The 13437-nt window shown below is 39.1% G+C and overlaps 1 protein-coding gene across 5 annotated transcripts in view; it reads left to right on the top strand.

Annotated features, from left to right (window-relative positions):
• ANO5 (anoctamin 5) overlaps positions 1–13437 on the top strand; it is a 63696-nt gene that overhangs the window by 28449 nt on the left and 21810 nt on the right. For all 5 annotated transcript variants that reach the window (XM_036383989.1, XM_036383990.1, XM_036383992.1 and 2 more), the window contains 6 exons: positions 150–263; positions 7459–7527; positions 8478–8762; positions 9118–9231; positions 11668–11783; positions 13137–13271. In XM_036383989.1, the coding sequence (XP_036239882.1) occupies positions 150–263; positions 7459–7527; positions 8478–8762; positions 9118–9231; positions 11668–11783; positions 13137–13271 (833 nt within the window). The remainder of the gene's footprint in view (positions 1–149; positions 264–7458; positions 7528–8477; positions 8763–9117; positions 9232–11667; positions 11784–13136; positions 13272–13437) is intronic.

The following is a 13437-nucleotide window of genomic DNA, read 5'->3' on the forward strand; positions in this document are numbered from 1 at the left end:
TAGCCCTTGTTAAAACTTGCCCAGATGTGTCTTCAGCTGTAAAGAAACTGAAGAACTGCGGCAATATGGGGGAACTTCTTTGCCTTCTGTGATATTTTAGAGAAACAGCAGTGCTTGTTTTTTAATTCATATGCCTGTATCTTCTGCAGATTGATAAAAGACATCAAAGCAAAGATTCTATTTTCTTCAGGGATGGTGTCAGGAGAATTGATTTTGTTCTCTCCTATGTGGATGATCTTAATAAGGAATGGGAAAAGAAGTTGGTAAGTTTGTCTTTTTGAAGTCCTCTTAATTTTTATTTATAATTAGATGAATATTAGTTACTTACCCTTTTGGATCACTAGATTCATCTGGAATTGAACTTACCTAAAAAAATCACATATAGCTATGTGAAAAGCAATCCCATGTATGAACATTTCTGTGTAATTCACTGTTGTTTGTCAGGATCCAATTTTATTAGATTCTTGTGTCTATGATTATTGAATTGATCACTCTTCATTACTTAGGCAGAGCAATGTATTATACAATGGAACAAAGAATCCGAATTATTTTACTTTTTCATTTAACAGTCTAGCTAAGACTATGGAGAAATATTTGTGAATACTTGCACCTGTAAATACTTTCAAATGAAGGAGGATTATTCTTCTAAATAAGCAAAGGTCATCCAAACAATATTTAACAAGGACTAATTTTTCATACCCTTTGATTGTAGTTAGAGGACAAATAGATTCTTAGCTCCAAGACTCAGTGCAGTTTTTCTTTAATACTTTTGAGACTCTTTTCTTAAAATATACTCTGAGTAACACAAACACAGCATGTTCTTCTGGAGCTTTTCCCTGTGTTTGACCTACTGTCTACATATGTGTGTTCATTCTTCTAGAAGAATATTTAAAGTGGCTTTGAGAAGAGCCCTCCCATGTAACAGAGCACAAAAACAAACTTTCTCTAAAATGCCAGTTAGTGATTATACTTGAACTTGCCAGCAAGACCCCGAATGGTAATCATAGGTCAGATGGAATCAGTTAATGGCACCTGCTTGTTCCATGCTCACCCTGACACATGAGGTCTCACTTGGCTAACATAAATTCAAGCTATATAAAAAAATCTAGTACAATGAGAGGCAGTCAAGACAAATTTTATATAAAGCACAATATTTTTTAAAAATGAGAATTTAAATTTGTTTTTCTCTGTATTCGCTACCTTCTTTCCGAGTCAGGAGAGGTTACTTTTACAAACTAGTCTCACCAAAATATAATTCCAAAGTTTATTCATGATCAGAAAAATTTAAAAAGGAGAGAGACACTAAACAATTACATTCTCAAGTAGTCATATTTTTCTGAAAGATAAGGGTATCTGAAAAAAATTAATTACACCAATGCTTATAACAAAATCATGATCAAAACTATTAGTCTTTGAAGCAAAGAACAGTTGCAATCTTTATCTTGTCATATTGAAGTAATTTCATAATTTCATAATTAAAAATTCAAATTTCCTTTGGAAAAATAATGCAAAATTAGGCTGTTAAAAAATTGCATATTGCTTTCATTCTTTTATGAAGAAAGTACTGTTTTCATTAAGAACTTCTGCTGCCTGTCCTTGCATCCAAATACAATCTAGTGTAGAACCCCTGCTGCCTGTCCTTGCACCCAAATACAATCTAGTGTAGAGCCCCTCTATCCTACTCTTACTACATGAAAAAATCCAAGAATTTGTCGTGTCTCTGTGGGATACTTTTCCCAGATTAAGCATCTCAGTCAGCTTTGCTCAGCTAGCCACATTCAATGATTTTCCTGGGAGACCAGATTATTTGATAGATGATGACCTGTGATGATGACCTCTGATGATACCATAGGTTTATATACAAGCATACTTTTTCAAACTCACCCTGACTCTTTGTTAGGCTGTACTCCTGGCTAGATGCTTTCTTCTCTCCTGAAGCAAAATGCATTTCAAAAATAAGGAAGAAAAGGCCCCTCGACGTAGAGAGAAGAAAGATACCCATGCAAAATTTGTCAAAGCAAGTCTTAAACTTTTCCATTAGTCATACTTTAATTATTTTAAATGAGGGAAGAGAAGAATACTGTTTAGGTTATGTTCAGGTGGGAAGGAAAATGAGTCAGATGGTCAGTCTAGTCACTCACTCATGTTGTGTGCACCAGTTTCCTCCTCATTGATTTATGGCTCATTAAGGGTAGTAGGAATCTTTGCCAGACCAGAGCCCATGTCCATGGGTGTCATTATTGACTGAAGGATTCACATGGGAAAAAGCCCAAGAGTTAGTAGCTAATATTGTCCTTCCTCATTGACATAAAAATGCACTTTCTGGGAGCATATCTCTGTCTTTCAGAAGGCATAAACATCCACATTAAGTCTTGTGATACTTAATTCTGTGTATATCTGTTCCTTGCAAAAGAGTTTATGGCCTCATGGAGGAAGGTCAGTGGCCCTGTGGATAAACTCTGTGGTCACTGGACAAACTGTCATGGAGATACCATTTTTTTTTACACAGTTTGTGGGGCATCTGCATATGCCCTACAATTATGTTCACCATAGATCTTTATGCAATTAGTATGTCCATAAATTAGTGCAGACTTCTTAGCATACAAATACTGTGCTGTTGTCTTTGTGGTAACAAGATTTAAATCTTGATGAAGTGCAGCCTCTGGAATTTGTCTGACATACACTGTACTTGCTATTGTACAGTTATTATAGAAAGAAATGTTTCTTTTATGGTAGTACAATGATGCAGTAAAATGGAACAGCTGAGAATAGAAGTGTTTATACAAGGAGAATAACAGCTGTGACAAAGGGTTTTGTTTCCTAGTCTCAAGGAAACAGCTTTATTCTGCATTTCTAAGAATGGGATAAATAACGTCTTTGTGTGTTTCAACATATCCCTGATACAGATGTAAGAGACAGTCTGTTCATTTTCTCCCTTAGTTTCATGCAGAACAACTTTTAGCTTTTTTGATATTCCCAGATACATTCCAGGTTCAGCTGGAATGCTGATTTGACTTGCCTTCAGCTGTTTTGAACTTGCCTTCTATAAGCTACATGAACAAATCCAAACCACAAAGGCCTCTGAACAAAAATTAGGATTATGATTTTTTGAGACAGTATTATTCCTTAAAGCCTCCAGCACACATGGAAATATTTCACCAACATATGAAATGTATGTGAACATGAAAAAATAAATAGAATTTATAAAAATATCTAAAGTATCAAAGTATTGATGTATGACCACGACATAGTCTTTATTGTCCATAAGCATATTTCTTCACAAGAACTACAGAGCCTTAGGACTCATAGATCTCTGTGCAAAGTAATTCCACTCCTGTGTTGACTGGAAGCAAAGTCCCTCTGTCCCCAGTGGGGTACAGAGATACAGAAGGAAATTTCAGTGAGTTCCTTTCCCAGTTTTTATCATCTCAGACAGAAACCTCTGCTTTCTTAGAGGTCAGGCCAAGCCAGAGTTAGGGAGCCAGGGGCAGCAAGTATCAGATGCTTGTTTGGTGCTGTTAGCCCTGCACCCCAGGTCTGCAGGAGTGGCTGAAAGCTGGGCTCACTCTGAACTCAGAGCACACCACACGGCTTGGCAGGAATTTGGCTGGTAGCTGCAGAAGGAATCACCACATACCCTGCTTTGGAAGGGACCCACAACAAAGTTCAATGAGTCAGCAGTGCCCTGCAGCAGGAGGGCCAGCCCTGTGCTGGGGACATCAGCACAGCCAGGAGGGCCAGCCCTGTCCTGGGGACATCAGCACAGCCAGGAGGGCCAGCCCTGTCCTGGGGACATCGGCACAGCCAGGAGGGCCAGCCCTGTCCTGGGGACATCGGCACAGCCAGGAGGGCCAGCCCTGTCCTGGGGACATCAGCACAGCCAGGAAGGCCAGCCCTGTCCTGGGGACATCAGCACAGCCAGGAGGACCAGCCCTGTCCTGGGGACATCAGCACAGCCAGGAAGGCCCGCCCTGTCCTGGGGAGGCATCAGGCACAGCATCACCAGCCAGGCAACAAGGGATTGTCTGCTCTGCTCTGAGCTGGGGCAGTCTCACCTTGAGTTCTGTGTCTGATTTTGGGTACCACAATATAAAAAAAGACAGAGGTTGAGAGACTGTCCAAAAGAGGCCCATGGGGCTGGTGAGGGGCCTTGAGGGGAAGCTTTATGAGAGGCAGCTGAGGGCACTTGTTTTTTTCAGCACAGAGAAGAGGAGACTGAGGGGAAGTCTCATCACAGTGTACAATTTTCTTGTGAGGGGAAGAGGAGGGAGAAGTACCAATCTCTTCTCTCTGGGACCAGTGAGTGACAGGACTCAAAGCAATGGCATGAAGCTGAGTCAGGGGAGGTTTAGGTTGGGTATTAGGAACTAAAGGTTTTTTACCCAGAGGGTGGTTGGGCACTGGAAGAGGCTCCCCAGGGCAGTGATCACAGCACCAAACCTGGCAGAGTTCAAGAAGCATTTGCACAACACTTTTAGGCACACAGTGTGTCTCCTGGAGTGTCTTGTGCAGGGCCAGGAATTCACAGATTTAAAGAATCACAGAATATGCTGAGTCAGAAGGGACCCACCAGGAGCTGGACCTGCATTGTTACCTGTTGTTGTACCAGCATTGTTATCACAATTGGGTTTATAGAAGTTATCTCTCTTCCCTAGCTGCCTGATTATGCAGTATTACATTTGCTTTGGGCATAATAGAGCTGCTGGACTTTGGATCTTGCTTTGTCAGTCTTAGCAGGATGGTTCATTACAACCCAGCACATGTTGGATGATAAAGTTAGTCTGTGCTTATCCCACATTATGTGAGCTATCCACATAATATGGTGGATGTGATGACTTACAGAGCTTCCCTCATGCCTCTTGGACTGCAGATTGGCATCTACAGCCAATCTACAGAGTCAGAAATACATGGACCAGGGATGGTTTATCAGGTTTGGGGCAGTAAGCTTAAAATTCTAAGTACAGATTAAAAACAGCCAGTTCTGTTCCAAGGATACATTTTGTCCATTTTAAGCCTTTGATAGCGACATGAAGACATCCAGTATTTGACAAGAAAAGGGGGAGGATTTTTTTCCCCCCCCAGCAGATTGATTTCCTTTAAAAATGTTTCTCCCATTAACTGGAAAGTACTGTACATTGCACGGGTTTCAGGAGGGGGCTTGTGGGAGAAGAGCAAGGTGGTAAAAAGAGCGTAATTTCTATTAGAGCACTGCAGTTAGTCACACTAAGTGTATTGCAAGGAAAGATAAGTAGGATGGGGCCAGACCCTTTGGCTCTGCCTGCTCCTGAGCTGCACAGCTGGAGAGAAGCTGGCTGTGTCTGCTGGCAGAGAAGCCTCTGAGCTGACTTGCTTGGCTCTCTTCCAGTGTTTGCTGGAGAAAGAGTACACACCAGTGTGCTTTGTTAGGAGAAAAGGTAATCCACAGTAGCATATAGCTTTGGATGCTAGGCTTGAATGTCAGCTTTTCTACAGCATCTTAACATACCTTCTGAAATACCTTTTAGTTGTGTTGCTCTCTATCTGTTTATCATGTCAGCAAACCAGAGTTCTCTGACATGTTTATACAGGTGCATGTAGGCAGGTTTGTAGGAAAAATAGTGCATGGAATTGCTTTTGCCCTCAGCATGTGCTAGAACTCAGGAGTTTTCATATTCAAAAGTTTATATAGCCCAGTGTCTAATTTAATATCTAGTAATACTTGGCAAAATCAGATGTGACACACAAAAATGAGAGGCCACTAACACAGGAAAATATCTGAGGGCTATGAAAGCTGTTCTTCAGTCTGCCTTCATTTGTCTAAGTTATGCAAAATGAAAGGCAAAAATGGCAGTCTACTCCTCACTGACATGCAGGAAGAGAAAACTGGCTGAAAATTATCGTGTTCTGGGGTATTTAAGTATGTTTGAAAACTGTAATTTAAGACTTTTCAATAGAAGAAACATTAGACAGCATGGCCAGGTTTAGCTAGAAATAAATTTATGATCTAGCTTGTGCATTTTAAAGAGGGTAGGGCTTAATATTTGGCTTAATTTATTGTTATTCTGGCAGTTCTTCAGCAAATTTTATATAATTAAGAGGAAATTAATACAGTCTCTCAATAGGAGCAAAAATTATACAGAGATGGAGAGGAAGAAAATGTTCGTACCTAAAGACACGACTTAGGAATTACTTTGCAGAAAAAAAGAGTTCAAGAAGAATATGAAGCTCACACAGGTCATGCAGCCACCACACACTGCCATGGGCAGGTGTGTTATCTCTGCATGAAGTCCATGCTGACTTTATGCAAACTAAGCACATGCAGTGATTTGTTGGTCATATCAGTGATGTTTGTGAAATGCTGTTTGAATAGTCTGTAATCAGTACTTGAATGTCTGTATCGGGCATAATTGTATAACTAAATATACAAAAGAAATAAATGAAGCTGGAAGCACTCAGTCTTCCATGTGCTTCCAGAATTTTTCTTTTCATCTTTCTCTTGGAAATAGAGCTAAACTTGACCACACCCCACACAGCAGCCTCCTTGTGAAAAGTGCCAATCACTTGTTTTTAAAATGTTACAAGTTTAATAGTAATAAAATGGTTATAAAAATAGTAATACAATTAGAGTAATAATAATTTGGACAATTTGGATTAGGACAATATGAGACAATAGAGACAAAGAGTTACAGACGTCCAGGTACCTTTTCTGGGCAGCACAAGCCTGAAAAAAGCCCCACGTTAACAGAGGATTTACCCTTAAAAGCAACAGCCTGTTGCATATTCATACACTTCATACATGATGCATAAATTCCATTCAAACACAGGATTCTGTCTGGGCACTGTCAGCTTCTTCCTCTCAATCCTGACAGCGCCTTCGAGGCAGGAAGAAGTTCGTTTCTTCTGGTAATGGAGCAATAAATTCTCTTTCTCTGAAGATTCAGGTGTCCTGTGGCTGCTATCTCAGTGCGAGTCCTTTCTTTAAAAAATGTATCCTACATAGCACAGTTTCTATTTGAACATTTTTTATAATCTAAAACTATATTTACCACACTACTTAAGAGAATTAATACAGCATTACTTTCTAACACAACACATATAATATTCATTTCAATATTTGCGAAAAGCCAATTATAAAATACACGCATTTTTCACACTCCTGAAGTCAGAAGTGCTCAAGACACAAGCCATCAGTTGCTTGTCTGATGAGCCCGGTAGCCCAGACCAAAGCTTTTCCCAGCCACTGGTGCCCTGGGGCTGGTCAGTGCCCTTCCTGCTGGGTTCCCATCACAAAGCTGGCACTCACCAGAAAGTGCCCCGGTGTGTGTCACTGGTTTTTGTCTGCTTGCTTTGAGAAGGTCACATAGCCTTAAGGGGTTGTCATCAGGGCAGCTGAGAGAAGTGAAACCCGGTGAGTCATCGGTGAGTGATCAATTAGTTGCTAACTTCATCAGTTGCTAAAGTGTCTTTGTTTCTCTTCAGGAAAGGAGAAAAGAATTTGAGAGCAACCTGCAAAAGGCTGGTTTGGAGCTAGAAACAGAAGACAAGAAGGTAAAAAAAAAAAAAGAAAAATTAGGACCAGAAAGAGGACTTGCAAATCAATAAACCACTTTCTTTCTCTGAGAAAAATTATAAATTATATTCGTGTATTTCAGTGGAGTGTGACTAATTTAGGGGAAACAAGGTTAATATGTTTATTTGAGTGCTTTTTCCAGATACATTGGTAAGAATTGTGGAAGCAGAATAATTTTGATTCAAGAGGAAGCTTTTGTTTTTGCTTTCATAACAAGAAGGCAAAATAGCTGTGCTTTGGTTCATATCCACATAAATGGGAAATGTGCTTACAGCTGATTTTAATTCTACCTAACAATGAGTAACAAGTTTGGAAGGCAGTGAATGAATTAGTTATGCCCACTGGATGTTGTAATTGTGAGGAAGGACCCTGTGACCTTGAGGATGTTTGGTTAGTGGTACTGTTTGCTGTAATAACTGGAGGATGTGCAATTTTGACTGATGGAGTCAGCATGCCAGAGGCTGAGGTGAGTAAAATAACTCTTGGTGAAGTTCAGGCTCTGTAACATCCATAGGTAGGGAATTCATTGAGCAATATTAAAAACCCTTCTGATTGCCAACTTCTACTGTGAATGCAGAGCAACACTAGAAGAACATACATGTTACATGAAGCCTATGACAAGATTATTCTTTGTGTTTCCAGTGTAATGAGAATTTTCAGGCTTCAGTGTATGAGAATAATATAGTTTGAAAAGCCTTGTGAGCTTGTAGTAGTGGAAAGGTTATTTTTATGAACAGCTAACCACTCAGATAAGCTTTTCAGTAAATATATATATATATATACACAGAAAGTCCTATTCCCTCCTACTTCATTTTTAAATCCTTTAAAAATATGTAAAAGGCAATACATTTTATATGAAAAATATTCCCATAAATCTTTAAATAAAACACAGTTTGGTCTAATGTCTGATTTAACTTTTCTGGAACAGGAATCTGAAGATGGCAAGATTTTTTTTGTGAAGATCCATGCGCCATGGGAGGTTCTGATCACATATGCAGAAGTGCTGAACATTAAAGTTCCCATCAGGGAAAATGACATTCCCCCCATGGTGGAGAACCCCCTGGACTGTGTGCTTTTCCCACTGAGGCTGCCTGAGAAGGTGATGCACCCTGAACCAGATTATTTCACAGCACCATTCAGCAAGGACAAGCAGGAGCTGTACCTCATTAATGATGAGAGCACTTTCTTCTCCCCATCCATGAGAAACAGAATAGTAAGTATGGGAATTTGGCTGCTTCTGGGTACAGTAGATTTACACAGTCCCATCAGAATATTCATGTAAGGAAGGAGTGGGTATAGAAACCTTGGAAACTGAGGTAAATGCAGAGAGGCCTGGGTACCTGTGCATCTTGCTTAGAAATATAGAATAATTCTTGGAACTGATCTTCTGGATGTCTACAAGGCAACTATGCCCCCAGTATTCTTATAGGAGATAAGGCCTTCTGAAGAAATACCTTTTGCTTTTGGATGTTGTTCCTGCAGATTATACACAGTGCATATCTATTACAGGTTTCTATTTAATGGCCTTAGAATAGGAAAGGTCTGAAACTGTCATTCTTGAATCTCAGGTTAATTATATTCTTACACGTTGCCCATACGGAACAGAAGAAGGGAAGAAAAAATTTGGGATTAAGAGACTGCTGAACAATGGCACCTACACAGCTGCATATCCTCTTCATGATGTAAGTATTTCAGCTCTCTACTCCCTTGAGCATTTCCCAGTGTTTGCACTCTTTTACCTACGGTGACATTTGCTGTTCTAGGAGATATGAAAATATACTCAAACCTTTCAATTTGTCCCAGTAATTGATGCTGTTTTATAACACACAAGACATAGCTGTCAGCCCTTCTATTTGGCTTTTATGTGCTGAAATGTTTCTTCCTACAGATGAGTTTTTAGAATATGTGTCAGTCACTCATTTCTTTAAAGACTTACTCCATCATATTCCTGTAATGCTGGTGGCACAGACCACACAGTAGTACCTTAGATTATAACAAGGAAAGAATTTCCACATTCAGCAGTGTGTGTGCATAGGGTGTGCACACAGACATACTGTAGTTACACACTAGTGCACACTACCTGTAGTTAGAGGAAACCTCTTGGGATCATACCATTTTGGGACTGAAGTCAGAGGAGTTGCCTGAACCCTGCCCATTTAGTGTGGGGTGGTGACTTGTCCATCTCCCAGTGACCTTTGGGTACAAATACTGGAATACTGTAAATGTGGTAAGTATAATAAATACTATGCTTAGTTTTGCTGTAAGGTCAGTTTTTAATATGACATGTGTGACATTTAGTCCTGAAATTCCATGAAGAAAACAAGAGAGAGATGGGTTACAGTGTTTTACATGGGGTTTTTTGCATTAATTTTTTCCCCCTAAATGTTGTGTTTAATTTTTTGCTTAAATTCTCTGTGTTTTTAAAGGTTATTTCAGATGTCACTATGCTTTAGTGAACTTACTCTGAATTCCACCATAAGACATTTTAAAATACTGTATATAGATTTATATTTGAAAATATTTGAAAATATTTTATTTTCCTTAGGAAAAAATAATTGAGTGAATGGACATTCCTTAGGTTTTCAGGAGGAAAGTTTGGCTGATTAGGATCTAGAATGTTAGTCTAGGCTGGGAGGCACTTTATGCTATTGGGATTACCAAAACTGCTGACAGTAAAAAGCAAGAATCTCTTCTATACAACTACAACCAACTTTAAGTGCTAAGAAATCTTATGAAAAAAATTCTAAAACTTGTGAGACAAACTCAAAAATCTTTGTCTAAAAATAATTATTTAATCTTTCAGAATATTTTCAAAATGCAAAATTTATGTTGCCTAAAGTTCTGTTGGTTGCTTCCAATTTAGAAACCAATTTTCATGCTTTTCTTTGTGATTGAGAGACATTCAGAAAAAAGGAAAACCAAGATCACGAAGTAAATAACTGACAAAGTGGAGAAGCCATTTGTGCCACAGAAGTGGAGCTCTGTGGCACAAAATAAAATTGAAAAAGCTGTCAAAAACTGTGGCTATTTTACACTGTTTAATTTCTAGGAAAGTGATGAAGTTCCAAAATTTTCATGGTATTTGACAGTTAAGATACCTGATAATGTCCAACAGCACAGTCTGAAGAGGGGTGCATTATCATTGCTGTTTGTCTCATTCAATGTAGTGTTTGGGCCTGTCGATGAGGTGTGGATGCCATGGAATGGGAGAGAGAAATGGCAAGAGGGCTTGGGAGAATTTTCAGGGAGTTGTAAGGATGTGATAACTTGTTAAGTGCAGGTGGTGTTTTTCTGCTTTGTCTTTCTGTTCTTCTCAATGATGGTGTATGAGGAAGGTGTTTTTGTTAGTTAGCTGTGAAAAACGCCAATCACTTGTTTTTGAAATTTTAAATGTTTAATAGTAACAAAATGGTTATAAAAAAAGCAATATAATTAGAGTAATAAAAATTTTGGACAATTTGAGTTAGGACAATATGAGACAATAAGAACAAGAGTTACGGACAGTCCAGGAACCTCTTTCTGGAAAAAATAATCCTGAAAAAGGACACACATTAACAGAGGATTAATCCTTCAAAACAATAACCTGTTGCATATCCATACACCTCATACACGATGCATAAATTCCATTCAAACACAGGATTCTGTCTGGGCAGTGTCAGCTTCTTCCTCTCAATCCTGACCGGCATCGTCCTTCCCAAGCGAGGCGGGTAGAAGTTCATTTCTTCTGATAATGGAGCAATAAATTCTTTTCCTCTGAAAGATTCAGGTGTCCTGTGGCTGCTAAAAGTATCTTACATAGCATAGTTTCTATTTTAACCTTATGTTATCATCTAAAACTATATTTAACACACTACTTAAGAAAATTAATACAGCATAACTTTCTAACATAACACATATAATATTCATTTTAATATATGCAAAAAGCCAGTCATAAAGTACACATTTTTCACATTAGCCAATCAAATAGAATCTATCGTGTCACTCTATAAAAACTACGAGGTTCTCTTGAATAAAGCTTCTTTGCTCCTTGTACAATCCTGCCTCCTGCCTGTTCCTGTGTTATTCTTGGCACAAAAGTGACAATGAGGTGTTTTGCTCTTGCCCTGCTTTGCTCGCAGTGCCAGTACTGGAAGAAGGCCAGCGACCCCAACTGTGACAGCGAGAGGTACACGCTCTACATGGAGTGGGCCCGCTTCCTGCGCTTCTACAAGGAGCAGCCTTTGGTCCTTATCAGGTGAGATGCTGCCTGGGCTGGTTGTGTGCCCTTGCTTTTCACTGCCATTCAGTGTGTATTCATCTCTAGCTTGATCCTGCTAGCAGTGATGCCTTGAGAAGGCTGACCTAGGACAGAGGCTACACAGACTTAAAGTAGCTGTTTATTAAAAAGCCTTCATGGATCCACCTTGGGCAGCACAAGAGCCCAGTCAGGGTTACACCCAAGAGGAACCAACGTGGTCACAAAGTGCACGACCGCTCACCAGGTCTCACACTTTTAAAAGTTCTGGTCCATTTGCTTATTGGAGTTATTTGTCCAGTTATAGCTTTAGGTTAAAACATCCCATTCTTCTTGTTTTCACTCTTCATTCCATGTTGTTTATGCCCTTGGGCCTGAAACTTGTATCATTTGTCCTTTGTCCCAAGCTAGAAAAGGCTTGATTATCTACCTACTCTGTGAAGAGCACTTACCATTGCTTAATATGAAGCTCAGAGCCACACACTAAAGCAGCACGGAATCTGAAAAATATAAAAGCTAAAACTGAAGACATCAGGAAGTCTTTGCCTCTTTTAAGATCCAATGGATATTAATTGGGCACTGTGTCCTGGAGGACATGACAGAGCTTTCTACTGAGAAGGGGCAAAATGCTTTATCTCAAATCAAGCCTCTTTCCATCTAGCCAGTCCTCCTGGTGTTAGGTATATTACAGATGATTCAGCTGTTAAAGAAACACATACATAGAATACCTCAGATTTTTTAATCAATCTCTGCAAAAAAAAATGTTAAAGGTTTATTTGAAATGTTGAAATTTCAACACAGACTTGAAAAAATACTGATAAAATCAGTTTGGAAGCTTGATTCTTAGTTCTAACCCCAAATTTAAACTGACTTAAGATCTCTTTGATTCAGCTGATGTGATACAACAGAATGCTGCTTTGTTCACAGGTCACAGGTTGTTTGTACTGCAAGTGGTTGTATTTCTGTGGATTGCCTCTTTGCTTTAACTGTATGGTCAGAACTGTTGTGCTGTTTCATTTGTGTAACTCCTTGGAAAAATCAGAAAGTAAATCTTCACCTACACTATTCTGAAGAAAAGAGAAAAGGGTGATTTTAATGTTAGTTTCTGCCAGGAGGAAAAAAGGGACAAAAGAAGCCATATTTCCTGATTATTCACCTGGTTCTTACAGCTTGAGTAACTTCTCATGGCCAGTTTCAGCCCTCATTTTCCACAGTACCTCAAGGCATTTACTCTGCTGTTAAAAGTGAATTTTGCCAAGTATTTCACTTTTACTCTGGCCAGTTTGCTCTACTACAGTTTTAAATTTTGCTTTGTGTTCCTGTTAATTACTTTTTTATTTTTTTTGTATTCAGAAAGTACTATGGTGAGAAGATTGGAATCTATTTTGCCTGGCTAGGATTTTACACGGAGATGTTATTCCTTGCAGCAGTTGTTGGCTTAATCTGTTTTCTTTATGGCTTGTTTACAATGGATGAAAATATGAGCAGGTAAGTATAACATTGAAAATCTCCTGGGCAAAAGCTAAGCAATGTGAAAAATTTATTCTTGTTGTTACTCAACAGGTAACAAGCTTTTAAAGCTTGTCAGAGCAGACAAATTTGTTCTTCAGCTGTCTTTATTGACTGTAAAGGTGGTGGACCACTAATGGAGAAC

Source organism: Molothrus ater, chromosome 6 (assembly GCF_012460135.2).
Source record: "Molothrus ater isolate BHLD 08-10-18 breed brown headed cowbird chromosome 6, BPBGC_Mater_1.1, whole genome shotgun sequence".
In the NCBI taxonomy this organism is placed as follows: Eukaryota; Metazoa; Chordata; class Aves; order Passeriformes; family Icteridae; genus Molothrus; species Molothrus ater.